This window comes from Capsella rubella, unplaced genomic scaffold, assembly GCF_000375325.1.
Source record: "Capsella rubella cultivar Monte Gargano unplaced genomic scaffold, Caprub1_0 scaffold_3, whole genome shotgun sequence".
Taxonomy (NCBI): Eukaryota; Viridiplantae; Streptophyta; class Magnoliopsida; order Brassicales; family Brassicaceae; genus Capsella; species Capsella rubella.
This window is the reverse complement of record NW_006238921.1, coordinates 9,026,847-9,048,100: the sequence shown is the minus strand read 5'-3', so window position 1 is coordinate 9,048,100 and position 21,254 is coordinate 9,026,847. Positions and strand designations below refer to the sequence as shown.

The 21,254-nt window shown below is 36.6% G+C and overlaps 7 protein-coding genes across 9 annotated transcripts; 4 read left to right on the top strand and 3 right to left on the bottom strand.

Annotated features, from left to right (window-relative positions):
- The first annotated feature begins 239 nt into the window (after window positions 1–239).
- On the top strand, window positions 240–3,975 carry LOC17891382 (chaperonin CPN60, mitochondrial). The gene is made up of 17 exons (XM_006297174.2): window positions 240–419; window positions 627–648; window positions 739–870; window positions 1,026–1,185; window positions 1,286–1,557; window positions 1,645–1,749; window positions 1,835–1,921; window positions 2,027–2,116; window positions 2,200–2,280; window positions 2,359–2,427; window positions 2,555–2,632; window positions 2,734–2,829; window positions 2,923–3,022; window positions 3,114–3,217; window positions 3,315–3,420; window positions 3,509–3,587; window positions 3,681–3,975. Exons 1-17 carry the CDS (start codon window positions 382–384, stop codon window positions 3,793–3,795), a joined length of 1,734 nt encoding a protein of 577 aa, XP_006297236.2. The 5' UTR covers window positions 240–381; the 3' UTR covers window positions 3,796–3,975.
- A 102-nt stretch (window positions 3,976–4,077) lies between these two features.
- Window positions 4,078–7,042, top strand: LOC17891183 (pentatricopeptide repeat-containing protein At3g24000, mitochondrial). Of its 2 annotated transcripts, none has more exons than XM_023786233.1 (3): window positions 4,078–6,492; window positions 6,568–6,673; window positions 6,759–7,042. In XM_023786233.1, the coding sequence occupies exon 1, from the start codon at window positions 4,318–4,320 to the stop codon at window positions 6,244–6,246; it is 1,929 nt and encodes a 642-aa protein (XP_023642001.1). In that variant the 5' UTR covers window positions 4,078–4,317; the 3' UTR covers window positions 6,247–6,492; window positions 6,568–6,673; window positions 6,759–7,042. The 2 variants fall into 2 exon arrangements, with proteins under 2 accessions (XP_023642001.1, XP_023642000.1); XM_023786232.1 differs by having other exon boundaries at window positions 6,756–7,042.
- Window positions 7,043–7,080: 38 nt separating this feature from the next.
- Window positions 7,081–9,044, bottom strand: LOC17893524 (PHD finger protein ING1). Its single transcript, XM_006298319.2, has 7 exons — window positions 8,956–9,044; window positions 8,489–8,560; window positions 8,098–8,282; window positions 7,892–7,955; window positions 7,705–7,792; window positions 7,395–7,551; window positions 7,081–7,318 (listed from the first exon to the last, which is right to left on the bottom strand). Exons 1-7 carry the CDS (start codon window positions 8,981–8,983, stop codon window positions 7,208–7,210), a joined length of 705 nt encoding a protein of 234 aa, XP_006298381.2. The 5' UTR covers window positions 8,984–9,044; the 3' UTR covers window positions 7,081–7,207.
- A 263-nt stretch (window positions 9,045–9,307) lies between these two features.
- Window positions 9,308–10,451, top strand: LOC17893719 (dirigent protein 16). Its single transcript, XM_006300093.2, has one exon. It carries the CDS (start codon window positions 9,559–9,561, stop codon window positions 10,288–10,290), a length of 732 nt encoding a protein of 243 aa, XP_006300155.1. The 5' UTR covers window positions 9,308–9,558; the 3' UTR covers window positions 10,291–10,451.
- Window positions 10,452–10,615: 164 nt separating this feature from the next.
- On the bottom strand, window positions 10,616–11,676 carry LOC17892142 (hydroxyethylthiazole kinase). Its single transcript, XM_006298206.2, has 2 exons — window positions 11,223–11,676; window positions 10,616–11,062 (listed from the first exon to the last, which is right to left on the bottom strand). Exons 1-2 carry the CDS (start codon window positions 11,658–11,660, stop codon window positions 10,670–10,672), a joined length of 831 nt encoding a protein of 276 aa, XP_006298268.2. The 5' UTR covers window positions 11,661–11,676; the 3' UTR covers window positions 10,616–10,669.
- Window positions 11,677–11,732: 56 nt separating this feature from the next.
- Window positions 11,733–13,817, bottom strand: LOC17893298 (beta-glucuronosyltransferase GlcAT14A). The gene is made up of 4 exons (XM_006297669.2): window positions 13,200–13,817; window positions 13,040–13,115; window positions 12,831–12,946; window positions 11,733–12,508 (listed from the first exon to the last, which is right to left on the bottom strand). Exons 1-4 carry the CDS (start codon window positions 13,765–13,767, stop codon window positions 11,988–11,990), a joined length of 1,281 nt encoding a protein of 426 aa, XP_006297731.1. The 5' UTR covers window positions 13,768–13,817; the 3' UTR covers window positions 11,733–11,987.
- A 4,078-nt stretch (window positions 13,818–17,895) lies between these two features.
- On the top strand, window positions 17,896–19,369 carry LOC17892358 (GATA transcription factor 1). 2 transcript variants are annotated; one of them, XM_006298239.2, is made up of 2 exons: window positions 17,896–18,169; window positions 18,651–19,369. In XM_006298239.2, exons 1-2 carry the CDS (start codon window positions 18,008–18,010, stop codon window positions 19,311–19,313), a joined length of 825 nt encoding a protein of 274 aa, XP_006298301.1. In that variant the 5' UTR covers window positions 17,896–18,007; the 3' UTR covers window positions 19,314–19,369. The 2 variants fall into 2 exon arrangements, with proteins under 2 accessions (XP_006298301.1, XP_006298300.1); XM_006298238.2 differs by having other exon boundaries at window positions 18,146–18,237.
- Window positions 19,370–21,254: the final 1,885 nt, after the last annotated feature.

Below are 21,254 nucleotides of genomic sequence, written 5' to 3'. Positions count from 1 at the left end.
AATATATAAAATTTCGTAAATTAATTATGATGGTATTGCAAAATCACAAATGCTGTTTTAACCAAACACTGAGAAACTCCTAATTGATTTTTGATTTTATTTTTCCGGTCTGATGAAGAAATGATCGAAATTTAAATTGGAAAATGGAATTTAACAAAAGGTTTTTCAAATGAAGTTAAACCCTAAAGGGGCCTAAAACCCTAAAGGCTCATATAGTAAGTAGCAGCTGCTTCTAGAGTCTTCTCCTTCGCTTATTAAGTCCTCCACTCTTCTTCTTCTCTCTCTCTCTCTCTCCGCCTGTTCATCACTGATCTAACTCTCCCGTTCGATTCATCTCTTCCTCGGCGTCTTCACCGTTTATCTTCTTCCTTCTCACTCACCATGTATCGTTTCGCTTCTAACCTCGCCTCCAAGGCAAGGTAGGAACTCACTGTCTTCGTCTTTTTTTTATTTAGCTTTCAATGGGTTCACCTTAACAATGGAGGGCAATGAGTAATTGAATCGATCTGGGTTTTTGATCTAGTCTTCTTTAACTGATCTGGGCTCTTTAAATCTAATTGCTTTCTGATTTTTATTTACCAATTCGGATAATAAAAATGTTTTTTTTTTTTGTTCTCTGTTCCCAGGATTGCTCAAAACACTCGCCAGGTAATTCTAAGGAACTACTTGTTGAATTTGATTTTGATAGGTCTGTAATTTCGGGGTACGAGCTTACTGTTTCTTTCTCTTTGTACTCAGGTTTCAAGCAGAATGAGCTGGAGCAGGAACTATGCAGCCAAAGAAATTAAGTTTGGTGTTGAAGCTCGAGCTTTGATGCTTAAGGGTGTTGAAGATCTTGCCGATGCTGTTAAAGTCACCATGGGTCCAAAGGTACTTTTTTTTTGTATCCGACTCAGTTTGATTTATTTTGGATATGAATTGGTCCAGAGGTTTCCTTAGCATGTGATTTGGGTAACCGGTTTAGTCTGTAATGATTTGGTCTAAGCGTTAATTGCGTCTGACTTTCTGCTTTCTGTGGTTTGAAGGGACGTAATGTTGTGATTGAGCAAAGTTGGGGTGCTCCTAAAGTGACAAAAGATGGTGTTACCGTTGCCAAAAGTATTGAGTTTAAAGATAAGATCAAGAACGTTGGTGCCAGTCTTGTGAAGCAGGTTGCAAATGCTACTAATGATGTTGCTGGTGACGGTAAGATATTCTCTTTGATTGATATACTTGGCTCTTAACTTCTGAGTTCATAGTTGTTGAAAATTTGAAAGACCATAACTTTACTTTACTTGTGATGCAGGCACTACTTGTGCTACTGTACTTACCCGGGCAATATTCACGGAAGGTTGCAAATCAGTTGCCGCAGGGATGAACGCAATGGACTTGAGACGGGGTATCTCCATGGCAGTTGATTCTGTGGTGACAAACCTTAAAAGCAAAGCTAGGATGATCAGCACATCCGAAGAGATTGCACAGGTTGGGACAATTTCTGCAAATGGAGAGAGGGAAATTGGAGAACTGATTGCAAAGGCTATGGAGAAGGTTGGCAAAGAAGGTGTAATCACAATCCAAGTAAGTGAATTTCTGAATGTTTGCTTATGTTGCTACAGTGCTACTTATATACTGGTCAAACCGTAACTCTCCGTAAATGCATTGCAGGATGGAAAGACATTGTTTAACGAGTTGGAAGTTGTAGAGGGGATGAAATTGGACAGAGGTTATACGTCCCCATACTTCATTACTAATCAAAAAACCCAAAAATGTGTAAGTGTTACTCCATACTCAATTAAGTTCCTGGATGTGGCAAATTAATTATAGAATTTACTAAATTTTAATTCAATCTATGTAGGAACTAGACGATCCTCTCATTCTTATTCATGAGAAGAAGATCTCAAGCATCAACTCTATCGTGAAAGTGTTGGAATTGGCTCTGAAGGTATTTCTGCTTTATTATCATAGTAAATTCAGAACATATTCTCATGAAAAATGATGTGTGAACAGCGTCTAATGTTGTTTTTGCTGTCCAAATAAAATCTTACAGAGGCAAAGACCACTGTTGATTGTTTCTGAAGATGTGGAGAGTGATGCTCTTGCAACTCTTATCCTTAACAAGCTCCGTGCCGGAATCAAGGTTTGAACAACTGAAGCTTTTACTATTGTCTCCGGATTTTTAGGGATGATCTTCTGTGCAGATTAATAGAGTCCTCCCTACAGGTCTGTGCCATCAAGGCCCCTGGATTTGGAGAGAACAGGAAGGCCAATTTGCAAGACCTTGCTGCCCTTACTGGTGGAGAGGTATTACAATTTGTTTTGTAATGTGTAGTCTTGTGAACCTTATCCACAATGGCAGATTTATGACTTGGCTTGATATAGGTTATCACGGATGAGCTTGGCATGAATCTGGAGAAGGTGGACCTGGGCATGCTAGGAACCTGCAAAAAGGTAGCCTTTGGAACCTTGACTAATATAGACATGGTGGCTCTTAGTATGAAGTTAAATTGGCTGTGGCATTATCAGCATATTGGTTGTTAGATTGTAAGTGAGTTGGGACTTGTCTTGTTATTTGTAGGTTACAGTCTCCAAGGACGACACTGTTATTCTTGATGGGGCTGGCGACAAGAAAGGCATTGAGGAAAGATGTGAGCAGGTTAGTTATCCGTCTCATCAATTGGTTGTAATCAAATGAATCAATGAATTGAAGATGTAAAAAAAGTTATCTGTCTAATTGCTTGGTATTGCAATTAACAGATTAGGTCAGCAATTGAATTGAGCACCTCAGATTATGACAAGGAGAAATTGCAAGAACGTTTGGCCAAGCTCTCTGGAGGTGTTGCAGTTTTGAAGGTTTGTTCATTGTTAAGTGTTACTGTAGTCTCATCATAGCAGCCTGGTTTGTAAATGTCTTGTTGTTAAATTTCTGGAGCTAATTGTGTTTAGATCGGAGGAGCAAGTGAGGCTGAAGTTGGTGAGAAGAAAGACAGAGTGACAGATGCATTGAATGCCACTAAAGCAGCTGTTGAAGAGGGTATTTTGCCAGGTATGTATCCTCTGTGTAAAGAACACACCATTGACATAAAAGCTAAAAAGAAATTGGAATGTGCTCAACAAACATACCAAAACACTTGCAGGAGGAGGTGTAGCTCTTCTATACGCAGCCAGAGAATTGGAAAAACTTCCAACAGCCAACTTTGATCAGAAGATTGGTGTGCAGATCATTCAGAACGCATTGAAGGTAAAAGCTGAGCGGTTCTCTATAACAAAGATCATATGATCTGATATGATCTGATTATTCTTAATAAGAAGTTGTTTAACGGGTTGTGTTTTTTCAGACTCCTGTTTACACAATCGCTTCAAATGCTGGAGTTGAAGGTGCTGTTATAGTTGGCAAACTATTGGAACAAGAAAACACAGACCTCGGTTATGATGCAGCTAAAGGTGAGCTGAGTTTACAATCTATCGTCACTTCACTTTTGATATATAAATGAATATCGTCTTACCTAACTCTGAACCCAAAAAAAACTAGGTGAATATGTGGATATGGTGAAAGCTGGAATCATAGACCCTCTGAAAGTGATCAGGACGGCTCTGGTTGATGCTGCGAGGTAATAATCAAAAGCTAAAACCAAACAATGTTGTTTCTTCGTTAGGACATACAAGTTTAAGAATCTAAAATTGTATACCTTTGTTGGTGTCAGTGTATCATCTCTGTTAACAACAACTGAAGCAGTAGTGGTTGAGCTTCCTAAAGACGATAGCGAGTCAGCAGGAGCTGGAGCAGGCATGGGTGGAATGGGAGGCATGGACTACTAGATCATCCACTAAATTCTGTCTCTCTTTTTTTTTTTGATTTTTCTCACCAATTACCATCTTAACTTGAGAAAGAGGGATACGATTCTTTTTAGGAGTCTAGTCTTTGTCTTTGCCTTTGTGTCTCAGTAACATTAAAATTTCACAATAAACAGAGCACACTTGGCAATGTTATGAAACCAACCAATTAGCATCAATGTTTCCTACAAAACAAAAATTCACTGTCTGCTTCTTTTGATTGAATGTCTCATTCGTTACTGAATTGGTGATTGTCATCAGCTTGAGTTGCCCCTTGACAATTCAAGGAGGTTCTTATAACTGAATCTAATAATGAGACCTTTTTGTTATGAATCTAAAAATGAGACCTTTTTTGTTCTGTTTTGACTTGAGACATCAGGCTTCATAGTTTAGAGTTTAGACTGTTTTAACGAAACACGAGTTTATTGTAATAGTCCACTCTGTTTTTTGTTTTTTTGGTAAAACTCTGTTTCGTATGTTTCGCGAGCATTTGTGTTGTTCACGATCATGGCGACAACTCGAACTGCATTATCAAATTCCGCTCCTTTCCCGTATCGTCTCATCTCCCAACTGAAAATATTCCGGCGTCTACGTTCTGTTCCGGCACTGGTATCTGAAGATTCCGACGACGAGCCTGTAGTGTTCCGATCCAATGATCTTCTTCTCCCCGCTAATATTAACTATATCGACGGCAGTTATATTCCCGCCGATAGACGTTTCTACAACATGTTGCTGAAGAAATGTACAGTCTTTAATTTAATTACTCAGGGAAGGATCGTTCATGCTCATCTGATTCAATCCATCTTCCGTCATGACCTCGTTATGTACAACACTCTTCTCAATATGTATGCTAAATGTGGAAGTTTGGAGGAAGCTCGCAAAGTGTTCGACCAAATGCCTCACAGAGATTTTGTTACATGGACCACTTTGATTTCTGGTTACTCGCAGCATGGTCGATCTCGTGATGCGTTACTCTTGTTTAATCAGATGGTTGGATTTGGGTTTAGTCCTAATGAGTTCACTTTGTCTAGTGTGATCAAAGCTGCAGCAGCTGAAACGAGAGGATGTATTGGTCATCAACTTCATGGGTTCTGTATTAAGTGTGGTTTTGATTCGAATGTTCATGTTGGTAGCGCTCTTCTTGACCTGTACACTCGCTATGGTCTTATGGATGATGCGCAATTGGTTTTTGATGCGCTTGAGAGCAGGAATGATGTTTCTTGGAATGCTCTGATTGCTGGTCATGCTAGGAGATGTGGTACGGAGAAGGCTCTTGAGCTTTTTCAACATATGCTTAGAGATGGTTTCAGGCCTTCTCATTTCTCATACGCTAGCCTCTTTGGCGCTTGTTCCAGTACTGGGTTCTTGGAGCAAGGGAAATGGGTTCATGCGTATATGATTAAATCTGGTGAAAAGCTTGTGGCTTTCGCTGGAAACACTCTTCTTGACATGTATGCAAAATCAGGAAGCATCGATGATGCGAGAAAAATATTCGATAGATTGGCTAAAAGGGATGTGGTATCTTGGAACTCACTGCTAACTGCTTATGCCCAACATGGATTTGGAAACGAAGCAGTGTACTGGTTTGAGGAAATGAGGAGAGGCGGGATTCGTCCCAATGAAATCTCGTTTCTCTCTGTGCTTACAGCTTGCAGCCATTCTGGTCTTCTAGATGAAGGGTGGCAGTACTTTGAATTGATGAAGAAGGATGGGATAGTACCCGAGGCTTGGCACTATGTCACAGTTGTAGATCTTCTAGGGCGAGCTGGTGATCTTAATAGGGCACTGAGATTTATCGAAGAAATGCCAATAGAACCCACTGCAGCCATCTGGAAAGCCCTGCTTAACGCTTGTAGAATGCACAAGAATACGGAATTGGGAGCTTATGCGGCCGAGCATGTATTTAAACTTGACCCTGACGACCCTGGTCCTCATGTTATACTTTATAACATCTACGCATCAGGTGGCAGATGGAATGATGCTGCGAGAGTGAGAAAGATGATGAAGGAAAGTGGAGTGAAGAAAGAACCTGCTTGCAGTTGGGTAGAGATTGAGAATGCTATCCACATGTTTGTGGCAAATGATGAACGTCATCCACAGAGGGAAGAGATTGCTCTGAAGTGGGAAGAGGTTTATGCAAAGATTAAGGAGTTGGGATATGTGCCCGACACCAGCCATGTAATAGTCCATGTGGATCAACAGGAGAGGGAGGTGAATTTACAATATCATAGCGAGAAAATTGCATTGGCATTTGCGCTTCTCAACACTCCTCCTGGATCAACCATACACATCAAGAAGAACATACGTGTTTGCGGGGATTGCCATTCAGCAATCAAATTGGCGTCAAAGGCTGTTGGGAGGGAAATCATTGTGAGAGATACAAATCGGTTCCATCATTTTAAGGACGGTACTTGTTCTTGCAAGGATTATTGGTAGTGACCTCTGAAAGAGTCAGTGGCTTCTACTGCTGTGTGTGGAGAAAAGGCCAGTCGTTTGGAATCATTGGATGTCACTGCATCACCCATTCTATATCTGGTGGTTATAGGTTTCTACCACCTTGATTTGGTTGCTGGAAGTGCTAAAGAAAGTAGAGGAACGGATGATATGCAGCAAATGATTTTGGAAAAGCTTACAACAGCTAACTTTGACCAAAAGATGCAGATCATGCAGAACACATTGAAGGTTAGCAATTATCTAAAATGAAGCATCTGATCTAATGATCCTAAACAAGTTGTTTAATGGGTTTTAATTTGGCAGGTTCTTATTCACACAGTTCTTCAAATTTTATACGTGAAAGTGCTGTTTTTGTTAGCAAGCTCTTATAGCAAGATAATCCGGACCTTGGTTAATATTCAGCTAAAAGGTTAGTTGAGGTCACAAACCAATATCATCACTTCACTTTTGATCTGTTTGGAGATTGTCTTTAACCAACTCTTGATGAATAGTAGGTGAATATGTGGATACGGTGAAAGCTGGTATCAAAGGACACCTGTGAAAGTGATCAGCATCAGGACGGATCTGGTAGATGCTGCATGGACTTTAAAGATCACTAAATTCTCGACTTAAGAAAAGAGATACGATTCTTTTAGGAGTATTTTGTCTTTGATTTTGTTGCCCAAATAACTGGTTTCACAATAAATAGCACACTTTGAAATTTTTATATGAAACCATAAGCATCATAACTTTCTAAGGTATCGTTGTGTTTGCTTTTCATTGAATGGCTTCTTCATTACCCCAAGCTCAGTTATTAATTTTGTCAAACAAAAGTGATTAAGAACAGTAAAAGACTTCTACAATCCAAAGTTAACATGGCAACATCTTACATGGGTTGATATATAAACTGTTTGGATTACAGTAGATATGAAGCTGTTTGGATTATCAGACATGAAGATTAAAATCATCGACCTTTCCTGCTCTTCTTGACTGTAGCACAATCCGGGCAGTACCATTTCCCTTTGGGTTGTTCTTTCAGATTGACGCAACCGAAATGGAACCACTCAATCTTGCACTGCATTGAGTTTATTTTCAGTCTCGAAGAGTATCTCACAATGTGAAAAAAACACAATAGAATTAAGAAGCCATACCTCATTGTTATCACAAGCAATCATCTCGCCATAGCTAACTTGGTTGCAGACGCAGTAAGTTGGCTCGTTTGGATCCACAGGTAGATCCAAATCCATATTAGTTGAAGTCACTGCTGTTGATGCTGCTGCTGTTGACGCAGCTGTTGCTAACCTTGTCCTGACACAACATTGAATGAATTGTTTCATTAGAGCTAATCTCATATTTCACAACGACAGTGGTTTCATTGGAGATTGGACCTAAGCTCATGTTGCTAAGGTTTATGCAAAGTAATGAATTGAGCAACGTATGTTATGATATAAAGCCACCTACTTCTTTCGCCCACCTCGTCCACCTTCACCAGCCTTCCCAGCTTTCCCACTGTTCTCAAGGTCTAATGCAGCAGCAGCAGCTTCTTTCTCTGATAGAAACCACACCCTTTTATTACTGAGTAACATTAAAGAGAAGCTTAAGCTTAGAAAAATTCAGAACAAATAATATCGGCAAACCAAAAACTGACCTTTACGGATCTCCTCATCGGATTTTTTCATATACTGGTCAAGTTGCTGAACATGCATATCCACCTGAAGCAATATATCATCTGAAAAGTAATGACTTTAAGGAATATCGAATAATCTACAAGAAGGTAAACAAATCCGAGGCCAGACACATTAACAGAGAAGTCTCCCTCTTCAAAAAACTAGTAAAGAAATTTCAGAAGCATACCAGATCATATGCCTGCATAGCCAGTGCGACTTTCTCGTCAGCGATTCGAACACTGTGTTTCTGTTCATCAAGTGCTTCCTCTGAGAACTGTGTAAGAGAGGTATTGGGTGTGATATTTCCGGTTCTGCCTCTTCTTATATCCTCTATTTCTTTCTCACAGCGTTGTTCATTTTGTCTTTGGTTTTCTGCTTAAAACACACAAAAGACACAAACAAAGATGAAAGCAATCCACATAACATATAAACAGAGAGCATACAAAGATGCTTCACAAATTCTTACTGTATACTAAAACACACAGCAAACAACTCATCTCTAACATAACTCATCCATCTACATAACAATGACGCTTTAATCCGCAGTAGATACACGACTAGAATGATATGATTGTTACCTTGCAAACTTTTATCCAAATCACGCAAGAGTGCATATTTCTTCTGCAAAACATGGGCCAGCGACACAAGATCTGCAACAGAGATATCAATAACGAGTTGCTTCAGAGGAAACCATAACAGAGATGCAAATAACAAAACACAATGCTAGATAACAACAATAGTTTCCAATACAATTTCACATCAACGCTTCCTATAGTTACATTTCAAGCATTTTTGCTTATACAATCGAGAAAAAACTCTAATCAATCTAAGTTCCACAGGTAAGGTAACAACAACGCACATAACCATCATCTCAATGAATCACTCTATCTCTCTCGTCAACGAGAAAATTCCCAATACTGCAACAAAAGCTTAATCAAATCTAAAAACAACTTTGGGAAATCGAATTAGCTAACTTAGAAATTTTCACGAATCGTTGATCACCGGAAACAGTAAACACGATTCGAGGATGATAAGATTTGCTTACTTGCTTCAAATTCCTCCGCGAATGACATTTGGGGATTTAGGGTTTCGCTAAATGGAAAGAAATATATTCGCAGCTCTTTTAAAATTCCTTCTTCTTTTATTTTTTAAGCTTTTTTCTCTGATTAATTTGGCGCACAAATTAAACGATTATTAATTTTTAGATTACATAATTTTTATAAAATGAATATTAAGATTTTCTTGTAATGCTAATTATTTTTTCTCATTTTCTTATACAGAACCATGATTAATTAAGAATTGTTCAACCTAAACCACCAAAATTTTAGCTACAACTGGTATAATTTTATTGAAATTGTTTTGGTAACCACTAAATTAAAGACGTTAATATGAGTTTTCTATCATTCTCTGACGTTATCAAATTTTGGATTTTCAAGAAAAACAGATTACACTTTGAGATAACACAGCTATAAAGATTAAAGAAAGAACTCATTTCAACTACTACACAAAATCAGAAATCGCAACAACTTCACAATCTCACCACCACCTCTCTATTTAAACACCATTGCACACATCAAACAATCATCAGCTCAAAATCTCTTTTCTAATACAAAGAACAGAGAAACACTTTGACAAGTCACCATTCTTAATGATGATCAAGCAATCACCATTCTTGCTTTTGACAGCAATCTTGTTCACAGTTGCTGTGATTGCAGCAGCTCTTGATCCTGCACCTGAAGACCCCATTTTCGAACTCTACATGCACGATTTACTTGGAGGAAGCAGCCCCACCGCAAGACCCATCACGGGTTTGCTAGGGAATATTTACAATGGTCAGGTTCCGTTTGCGAAGCAGATTGGTTTCACTCCTCCCGAAAACGGTATAGCCATACCCAATGCCAACGGCGCACTCCCAACGGTTAACGGCATCAACGGTGTACCACTTGGAACCGGCTTGTCTGGCACAGCATACTCTGGTCAGAACCTGAATGGGATTCAGACTCAGTTGGGTCCTGATGGTCTGAGTCTTGGGTTTGGCACCATCACTGTCATCGATGACATACTCACATCTGGTCCTGACTTGGGTTCGCAGCCGCTTGGTAAGGCTCAAGGAGTTTATGTTGCAAGTTCTGCAGACGGAAGCACTCAGATGATGGCTTTCACAGCTATGCTCGAAGGTGGAGAGTACAACGACAACCTCAACTTCTATGGAATTTATAGAATTGGAAGTGCCATGTCGCATCTGTCAGTGACTGGAGGAACAGGTAGATTCAAGAACGCTTGTGGGTTTGCAGAGGTCAGGCCATTGATTCCATCAGGTCAGCATGAAGTGGATGGAGCAGAGTCTTTACTGAGGATCATTGTCCATCTGAAGTACTAAGAAAACACAAAAGGAGCCTTACCAAAATATTATAAATTTGTGCATGTGTGTTGTGTGAATGTTCTTTGTTTGTTGTATGTAACAGTTATTGATTAAAACTAAATCACAGAAACCCTTGAAATATCTAAGATGTTAAAGTGTATTCCGAGCATTGCTCTAAAGCCTAGAATTGTATCTACAAGAATTCTGAAACTGCAGAAACTATACTGCCTAAACAATCTACTCAAGGTTCTGACACTCTAACCCCTAATAATAGTCTATATAACCATGAGACTCCTCCATGATGTTTTCAAAGAGAAAGCATAAAGATATGCAAAGGATCAAGAAAGTTGCAGAGATATCTTCAGAAACTTTATTCCAAGAAGAAGATTCTTGTACATCAACCCAACCTTGTGATATTCACACGGCTACGAACTGTGGTTTCATCCAAGCCATACAAAGAGTCTATCAAATGCATTCTCAAAGAAGCTGGACCATTGGCCATTGCTTCACCCAACTCACCTGCGATGCCAAAGACAGACATAGCGGAAACTGTAGCTTCCAGCCCCCGTGACGAATCGATAGCAAGAAATGCTGCAATCAGACCAGCTAGAGAACATCCAGTTGCAGTAATCCTTTGCATCATCTTTGTCCCATTGTGAACACCAATAACCTGGTTCCCATCTGTAACGATATCAACAGCTCCTGACACTGCAACAACAGCACCGCTTGACAGAGCTAATGACTTTGCTGCTTCTATAGCGTCTGTAGATTCATGAGAGCTATCAGCACCCTAAGAAAAAGAAAAAAACAACTCATACATTAACAAAACCTTCACTAAAACATACTCTTCATTTTGAAACATTCTGATGAACAAACTTCGAATTGAATTGAACATAATACAGAGTTCACTACTACAATCAATTTCGATTTCTTCAGCCACCGACACTAACCTTAGTTTGTCCCCGTGAAGCAGAGGAGAGGGCAATAATCTCAGAACCGTTTCCTTTGATCACAGAAGGTTTTAACCCGATAAGCTCTAAACACGCCTTTAATCGGAACCCGGAGCAATTCACGGCGGCGGGATCAAGAACCCAAGGCTTTCCGAGCTGAGAAGCGACTTCGGCGGCAGCTTTCATGGAGGGAAGCCATTCAGGTGTAAGTGTTCCAACGTTGACGCAGAGCGCGTGGATATGAGGGGTGAAATCAGGAATCTCAACGACTGAATGAACCATCGCCGGAGATGCGCCGGCGGATAAAAGCGTGTTGGCTACGAGATCCATGGAGACGAAGTTGGTGATGCATTGAACCAGCGGCGATTGTCGCCGGACGGCGGTTAAGTGATCCCACACGCCGGAGCTCCACTCGTTTTGCTCTGATTTTGATTCCATTCTGCTTAACCAGTCCTCCATCACTATTCAAAAATCAAAATTTATAGTAAACACGGTTTGACTTAGATTAGATTAAAAAACGGGATTTTACACCGGTTAATACTTAACCAAATAAATCAATGAACCAAGTCGTTCGTTACATTTTCTAACAATACAAATGAATGTAGAACAAAAAAGGTTTGAGATGTTACAACAATGAATCAACAATCTCAAACTCACAGATTACAATTTGGAAGAGTGAACTCTCTACAGGTACAGAAGTGTAAACTACCTTTATCTTCTTCTTCTCGACGACAACTATATACTCTATCGAAACTGCGTTGAGGATTACTCGGATATGCATTGGTGCGATCTGAACCAATCATTCGACAGTAACTTAACAATTCTTCTTTCAAGCCTATCGGAACCAGAACCAGGCCTTAGAATACCCGAGTCACCCCAGACAGAACAAGAGCTGCTGTTTTTACCAGAATCTCCCAAACACCAACCACCAGGAACAACTTCACCATGTCTTCGTCCCAGAAGTTCATGATCGATACGATCAAGGACAGGGTCATCGAACCTGAATCCTCTTGCAAATGCTGCTCCGGTTTCAACCATTTCTGTGAACTCTTTAGGATCAAGCCGGTGGTATCTTTCTTTAGTAGTCTCGTTAGAAGCTACGTAAAGTAAGTTGTTGTTGATGATGGTCTTTTTGAAGGGATTTGAGTTGCAGAGGATGGTTGGGAAGTAGTTGGAGAGGGAATCAGGTGTGTTGGACAAGTACATGAGTAGAGTCCGAGGGAAGTTGTCAATGCCCAAGACACAATGCTCTATAAAATTACGGCTTAAGATGGAAAAAGATGGACCTGCCAAAAAGAGATTATTGCATTTAGTCTAATCATCAAAGACATACATACATATGTCATCTATATTAGTTCTTTTCACTAGTTCCCTAATTCAAGCAACAACGTTGTACATGTCATCCAAAATTTGATTCGCATCCATAAGTTCCACAGATCACATCCAAAAATATCGAACAAACCAAAGTTAATCAGTCCAATTGATTGTGCATAACAAACACACACAATATGCTAAGAACAGACAAGATGATTGGTTCATAGAAAAGTGCAGGATACAAACCTTAAAGAATACAAAACATGTAATGCAGCTTGGGAAATATGAAGATACCTGAGAATAACTTGAAAGCCTTAGGCAACTCTCGTTTCTGCGAAGCGAAGAACATATCGGTTTTCTCCACAAGATAGAGCCCTGGATCAACAATAACTGGCTTCAACCTCCGTGACCTACAGGATAACCAAGAGAAATTGCTCAAAAATCCCAAACTACATTGAACCTTAGGCTCTCTAAGTGGAAACTAAAGAGAAACACAATCTTACTCTTTCCAGCCAATGTAGCTAGTGTGGTTCACAAAGTTCAAGTCCTTAGGCAAATGTGACAAAATGTGAAGAAGCTCTACACAAAATCAAACTCTGAATCAGTAACACAAACACTTCATGTCTAAGAAGAAGAAGAGAATTTGGCAAGAAGAATCCAAACCATCTTGAGTAACGAGAGGGTAATCATCAACATTAAGATTAACAAACCAATCCCAAGCTCCAGATAATCTAAGAAGAATCGAAGCACCATGAAGCGTAGAAGCCATAGGAGACGATCCTCTCTGATACACGAAATCAGGCTTCCCAATAACATCAACGTTCCTTGCAGCTCGAAAGATCGCTACATCTTGAACAGCTACAGCGAGACGATCTCGTTCGGATTGAACCGCTAAGCTATCGAGATGGAGAAGATATCGATTTCGAGGATGGTAAGTAGCGTAGAGAAGACGAAGGATTCGCCGCGAGTCACCGGAAGATCCAGAGATTAGGTAAGCGATCGAAGGAGGAGCTGTGTCGGCGGCGATTTTGGATGAGGAAGGAAAGAGTCTCGGGTCGGGTCGTAGATCTTCGGGTCGTCCGGTGTAGGAAGATGAAGAGTGGGAAGAGGAAAAGAGAGAGAGGAGGTAACAAAGAGTGAGAAACGCGGTGGTGAGGATTATGTAGAGAGTGACTCTCGGTTGCTCCGGCCCGTTCTGCATTTTCTCAAGGCGGCGCGTGAAACACAACATCTGTGGAGAAGAAAGGTAACTCTAGTATGTAATGGTCACAGTACTACGCATCGAAGTCTGAAGATAGAATCTTTTTTTTCTTTTTTCTTTTTCAATATATAGTATGATTAATTAATTATGTAGCTTATTGATTAGTGGTAACGACGATGTTATTGTCGTAGAGAAATCCGTGATTACAAATTATTTACTTTATCTGAATCACAAAAATATCTATTTTCGGAAATGTTATGTCTTTATCAAAAGTATGATTTCTTTGTTAATTTTTGTCAATTAATAGTAAGAAATTGTAAATTTAAAAATCATTCATTTAGAATTTTCAATTTGGTGAATAACGATGAAAATATGTTAGTATGAATAATAATACATCTATATATAAATATTAATATATTTTTTGTAATTTGTGGGAAAACTCTAGAAAATCAATTGCTTTGATACAAGAGTATACTAACTTAAAGATATAATTTGATTCTATTACATCATATATTGTACATGGAATAAAATAATTTGTTACACATTTTGCACCAACAAACTTTTGTAAATGGTTTTATTTATTTACCGTCCAAGTTCGACTACTTAGCCCTTCTTGGTAAAAAAAACATTTAAAATTTGAGAAGAGGTTGCACATTATAACATTGAACTCAACAGAAACAATATAAATTTCAAATGTCTGAAATAGTCAAATTTCAAAAATTTTATAAATATATCTCAACATATATAACTAAAAATATGAGCAGCTAAGAAAAAAAACATATTCTTTAAATATTGTAAATCCTATATGTAATATTAAATATATTTTATTGTGTTTATTCAATAAATAAAAACTCAATAATTTAAAACATCATTTTCATCGAAATAATATCTATAATAATGTAATAGTTCATGACAAAATGAAAAGAAAAAAAAATATTTTGGTAGAGAAGAAAAACAAATAAACACAAATACACAATGATTCATATTCTTTTATTTTATATTTAGTTATGGTTTTCTAATGAAGTATAGATATTAAAAGATTTTTATGTTTTTCAAAATATTAATTTAAAATGCTTCCAATTTAGAATTGCAAAACAGAATTGATACTTCCAATAAAACTTTGGTAAAAATCACATTTTCAATTCCAATTCTGATTTTGAAAGGACAAGCAGTGCTTGGACTAAACTTTCATGCTACTCTAAACTAATACAAAAGTAATATATCTAGGGAGGACTCACTAGTAATAATGTGAATTCATGAACACCATATTGAGCAACCATTGAATGGTATTAGATTATTTTCTCTTGTTAAATATATCAAAATAGGTTTTTGTGTAAAAAAAATGAAAGAAGATAAGATAAGTAATGGGAACATAACATAAAAATATTTTTTTTTAAAGAGAAAAAGACATACCAATATTTTCTTGTACTACATTGCTAACTAAATCCATAAAATATCTGAAATACCAAAAATAAGGTATGTGAGATCACAAGCACAAGATAAGTATAAAAGAAGAATACTACTTTCTTTTTTTTTGATCAAACAAGAAAAGAAGAATACTACTTAAATCAACCATTTGGGTCAAGTAAAAGACTTCGAGTGTCATCATAAAATATTGACTAAGGATCTAAATGGTGACAGCATGCGGGAAAAACGGTTTTAATATGCAGTACGGTTTAACTGCAGTATTTAGAGAAAATAAATTTTCGGAATAAGTGCGGTTTGCAATGCTTTTGGACCGCTAGGTAAATACTATTTATGCTTTTAAAAGCGTTTTATGTCTATATATGTGGGTTAATTCTGCAAATCTCAAATAACTTTTTTTTTCAAAAACGTTAGCAAGAAGAAAATGAGGTTGAATGGTAAATATGTGTGTTATTGCGGTGCATGACGAAAAACGCTCCGTTTTTAGTCTTTTATGGTAACCTTCTTTGAGGAGTCACAGTTTTAGTCTTTGAGATATAGTATATATACACTATCTTTTTAACCATCCTTTGATTGATGGGTTTTGCTATAATATTTTAAAGAAGGATGAACCAAACTTTGTGGTATGTCTACATCTTAATATAACAAGCTAAACAGTACCTTCACAAGTGAATCAACACGTAAACATAAATCTATATACTCTTGGAGATATATATATATATATATATGTGAGCTGAAACACCTAAAAGATAGATGCAAACAGATGGAGAAAAACCAAACTAAGCATACTTGGTTTTTTAGTGTTCTGGTTTCTGCAAAAAATGGATTTCGAAAAGTATTTTATAACTATCAATTTTATCACAGCTTATTCAACAAAGCATTGATCGTTGTCGGGTTCTTGAACAAAAGAGCATGGACGATGTCAAAGAAGAATTGCACTATACATTATTGGGTTTGACTGGAAGCAACCAAACTCTATGTTTGGAAACAAGTCACTCCAATCACTAAAGAAAACCGTTGCATGTGAATGGTTGGACAAAGTGTGTTTTGTTTGAGTTGCTAAAACTGATTTTTTAGTTTTTGTAAAAGATGTTTACAATCACTGGTTTAGAAAAGAAGTTTTGAAACAATGGTTTAACAAAAAAATTCTTTTGGTCCTTTTAGCTCATTTATAATTCTTTAGTTTATACAAAAATTCTCATTTAGCTATATTGATATTTCATATTATGAATTTGATAATATATATTGCTCCATTTTTCATTTTCAACTAAATTAATTACAAATTTTTACAAGTGTATTATAAATTTTAATGTATACTTTTAATTTTATTTTTTTATAATTTATCAGCAAATTTTATATTCTATTATCGTAATGACATAAGTAAATTTTTAACATTATAAAATTCTCATTTAACTATACTAATATTTCATATTCTGATTTAGATAAAGATATATTACTCCATATTTTAATTTTTTCAGCTAAACTAATTTCATTTTTTTTCTTATAATGTTACCATCAAACTAAACACTTAATGACTTAACCATTTTTTTATCCATATCGTATTTTCCATCCACTATCTTTAATTGCTTGCTTTTTAACAATATTTTCTATAGACAGGTTAAAATATTTAACCACGTATTTTAAGCATAGTTAATTAGTTACTAATTAAACCTATTATATTTACGAAATGTTAATTACAAATCTCGAATATTGTATAAATAACGCGCCATAGTTTTGACCAGAATTTAACACCAATAAATATCCCGTTTAGCAAGAGTCAAGACTTGCGTTGATTCTTATTTCCAATAAAAATAAAAACTAATTAAACGACTCAGCTTTATTTTAGAAAAAAAAAATTGTTTGACTTAGAAATTAGAATATCGTGGGAGGGTTTATTCAAATCACATTTATTTAGTAACTATAATTACAAAAAAAAAATATTACAGATATCGAATATGGAATATTTTTATATTTGAGTATCCAGAATCTTTGAACTTGACAATATTTTAAGGTAAAAAATCGCATTAAAAAAAACAAAGTTATCTCATAATGGCGTAATAGCTACGATTCACTTGTCACACAACTCACAAATTATTCACCACTTTTATTTAATTATAAGTTTCTTTTTCAAAAAAACAAAAAAAAAACAAAGTAATTAAAATCACTTTTGCTTTCAAAAACAAAACATCATCCCCAATCTACCCCGCAACTTGCGGTGGCAACATTTCATAAAAGTCAATAAAGTATTCAACACGTGTCTCCTCTCCATTCGTCCAACACTTACGTCTTCGTAATCCTATTGGTTCACATGCATCACCACTCTTTAGTAACTCAATTATATTATCACCCTCCAACTTTATCCATAATCACATCAATGCCACTACACACTAAAAGGTAAACTAATTAAAGTAGTGTATAAGATTAAAAAAGCGTGTATCATAAGTACGGTCGATCTTCTCATTCCATATTATAAAAGATCTATTGAAGTAAATGACAAAACAATCCACACCGTTGATCTTTTTGACTTGTATTAAATTACAGTAGACCGCGTCGTACCTGATTATGCTTTTAATATACGTTATAGGAAAAAGAAAGTGAATTTAAAAAGAGAAAGAGAACAAACCATTTTTCGTGTCATCATCCTCTTCCCCACTTCCAACCAAAATTAAATTTTTATTCATTAATATTTTTTTTTCTGTGTCAAATAAAAAATAAAGAAAACCCTAATTGTGAGAGATTATAAACGTCTCTGGTTCATTTTATCGACATTTTTTTTTCTCTCTCTTCAAAAATAAAACTCCGAAGCGATTTTTGTGTTTTTCTTTTTTGCTTTTAATCAGAAACTATGGAAATGGAATCGTTCATGGACGACCTTTTGAACTTCTCTGTACCGGAAGAAGAAGAAGAAGAAGAAGATGATATGCAACCGCCGAGGAATCTTACTCGCCGGAAAACTGGATTACGGCAAACGGATTCTTCTTTCGGGCTCTTTAACAGCGACGACTCTGTACGTCTTACCACCCCAAAAAAAAATAAAAAACCTCGCCTGTGTTCATGTTTTTGGTAAATGGTCCGGTACGTACTAGACTCGGTCGAGTTAACTCCGTCGGTTCACGGCGGTTTGGGTGGGTGGGTGGGGGTGTTGTTGACTCAGCCGGGTCATAAGTTCGGGAATCGGAAAACGCGTTTTTCTCTTTATTGCGTTATTAAACGTGCGCGTCATGTGGGGACGTTTTTCTTTTGCCGGTTCGTATTTGTGTTTAAAAGACGAAACTACCCTTTGATTTTTAAACCTTTTTCGAAAGAAAAAAACTTGGTTCGGGAGTTTGTTGGAGGGTATTTTCGGGAGTTTCAGTGTCATTGTTTCGTGAGCTACCGCAATAAAGACCTTTGAACATTACTTATATTCTTAGATGTAAAATGACGTAATTACCCCTTTTGTTTCGTCGAGTTCGCTCAGTCTAACTCAGTTTTGAATATTCTCGTAGGGTGTGGTTGAGGAAGAGGATTTGGAATGGATATCAAACAAAGATGCTTTTCCGGTGATAGAAACATTCGTCGGCGTATTACCGCCGGAACATTTCCGTGTAACGTCGCCGGAGAGAGTAGCGACGGAGATAAAACAGCTGAGTCCGGTTTCAGTACTTGAGACGAGTAGCCATAATAGCTCAACGACGACGTCAACTACAACAACCACCTCAAACAGCAGCGGCGGAAGCACGGCTGTAACCACCACCACCGCAGCAACGTTAATGAGCTGCTGCGTTAGTTTTAAAGCGCCGGCTAAAGCGAGAAGCAAACGTCGCCGCACAGGACGCCGTGATTTGCGAGTTTTGTGGACAGGTAACGAGCAGGGAGGAGGAGGAGGAGGAATACAGAAGAAGAAAACTACGGCGGCGGTGATTATGGGAAGGAAGTGTCAACACTGTGGAGCGGAGAAGACGCCGCAATGGAGGGCGGGACCGTCAGGACCTAAGACTCTTTGTAACGCTTGTGGCGTGAGGTATAAGTCAGGTAGGCTTGTTCCGGAGTATCGTCCGGCGAATAGTCCAACTTTTACGGCGGAGTTACATTCGAATTCTCACCGGAAGATTGTAGAGATGAGGAAACAGTATCAGTCCGGTGACGGTGATCGGAAAGATTGTGGATAAAAAAAAAATTGTTAGGATTAATTTTTTTTCTTATTATTTGAGGAACTTTTTTTTTTTTGTTTTTAATTTTCTCTTTATTTGTTTTTCTTAAGTCTGTTTTAGGGTTTTGCAGTTTGGAATTTAGGTTTTTTTATTATTATTATTATTTGTGAAATTAGGGGTAATTACTTATTTAGGAATGGAAGAATTTTAACGTTATCAATTTTAATTTTTAATTTTCGATTGTTTTGATAATTCATATTATTGTCATAAAAATTTGAAAAAGACCCTTTTGGAAGAATAATGTCAATTTAGTCAGGCCAACTAAGTGATAGAGAGAGATAATGGAGATGTGAGTCAATTTTGGGGTTTTCTTGCATGTCTTGATTGAGTGATCCCTTCTTCTTTTGCTTTTCTAATTTTACTGACATTATTATCTAAAAAAAAGTGACATATTATTTGAAAAAAATAAAAAAAGTAGTATGAATAGTAACTATTAAATTTGATATGTTGTTTTTTTATTATAAAGTAAGGGATGCTATAAGATTAAGCAAAGCATTTGTATTTTATTTTTATGGTTGAGAGAACATGTATATATATATAACAAAAAAAAAAATCAATTAAAAAGTGTCAACAACTTATCAACTAACAACCAAATCTAATCAAAGCTTGAGCAACTTTTGTTTTTAATTTTTATCTTTATTGTTCCATATGATCAACATTTTAATTTTTATCCACTAAACACAATTATGCGCAGTGACTCATTACAAAAAACATAACCAAAAAAAATACACAATTATGATATGTGAACATGGTTTTGGTTAAATGTTTTTACTTCTTTTTTTCTTTTGAATAATCAAAGAGGTTCTGGGCCGAAATTCATACATTTTCTCACGTCCGAGACTAAAGCATGTTATATGGTCTCGTCCCAAACGCTACTCCAACCGGCGATTTCTAAGCTTTTGTCAGATTTTTTTACCAGTTGAGCTATTAGCACTTGTTTGTTTTTACTTTTTAGATGTTGCTATTACTACTGCCACAAAAATTTAACAATCTTGATACAATTTTTTTTTTTTTAATTAAACATGAATATATGATGATCTCTGAAGACAAAAACACTGATGGAGGAGTGAGGCTAGACCAAATAAGTAGATTAGATGTAACATTTTTTCCTAATTTCTTATAGTAATATGATTAATTAAATTGTAATTAGGAGTAGTAGTAATGAATAATTGAGGAGTCAGTGTGTAAGGAGTAGTAGTCACATGGGATTGTGGGATACTTAGTTAATATCATTGCACAATGCACATGCCTTTTACTCTTCTTCTTCCCACATTCCACCAACTCCATTGTCTCCATTGTACGCCATGAATCATATCAATCAACTTCTAAATTATTATTTATTCATTAAAATTATATGTATCTACCATATTTTTTTATTTCATTCTGTATACCTATATTATAGTATGGTGAGATTTTGCATTTATTTACAAATCTAACTAGAATTGCAAAGTGATTGTATCACTTTCAGGTTGACCAAAAAATTAGGATATCTGATTTTAATGGGAAAATAATAATGTTATAGCTTATAAGCCATGGCAATGTGTATTTAGGGGGTTAGGTGTATCAATAATTGACTTTTTGTGTTGTATACTACCACATCATCATGTCGATAGCGTAATAAAATTAGATGTTACTGATGATACAAAGTCTAAATATAATTACCAGAAAAAAAATGATGGAAAATGATAGTCTAAAAAAAAAAAGATAAGAGATAACAATATAGAAGAAAATGATGTTTTTCAATAACGCTAATTTATTTATTTTTTGAAATAATGTAAAATTATACCACTTTTATAACGCTAATAACGCTAATTTTTACCGTTTGGTAACAATCAAAATGATTTTTTTTTTTTTTATCGACTCTTATAACGTTAGGAAAATTATATGTATTTGAACTAT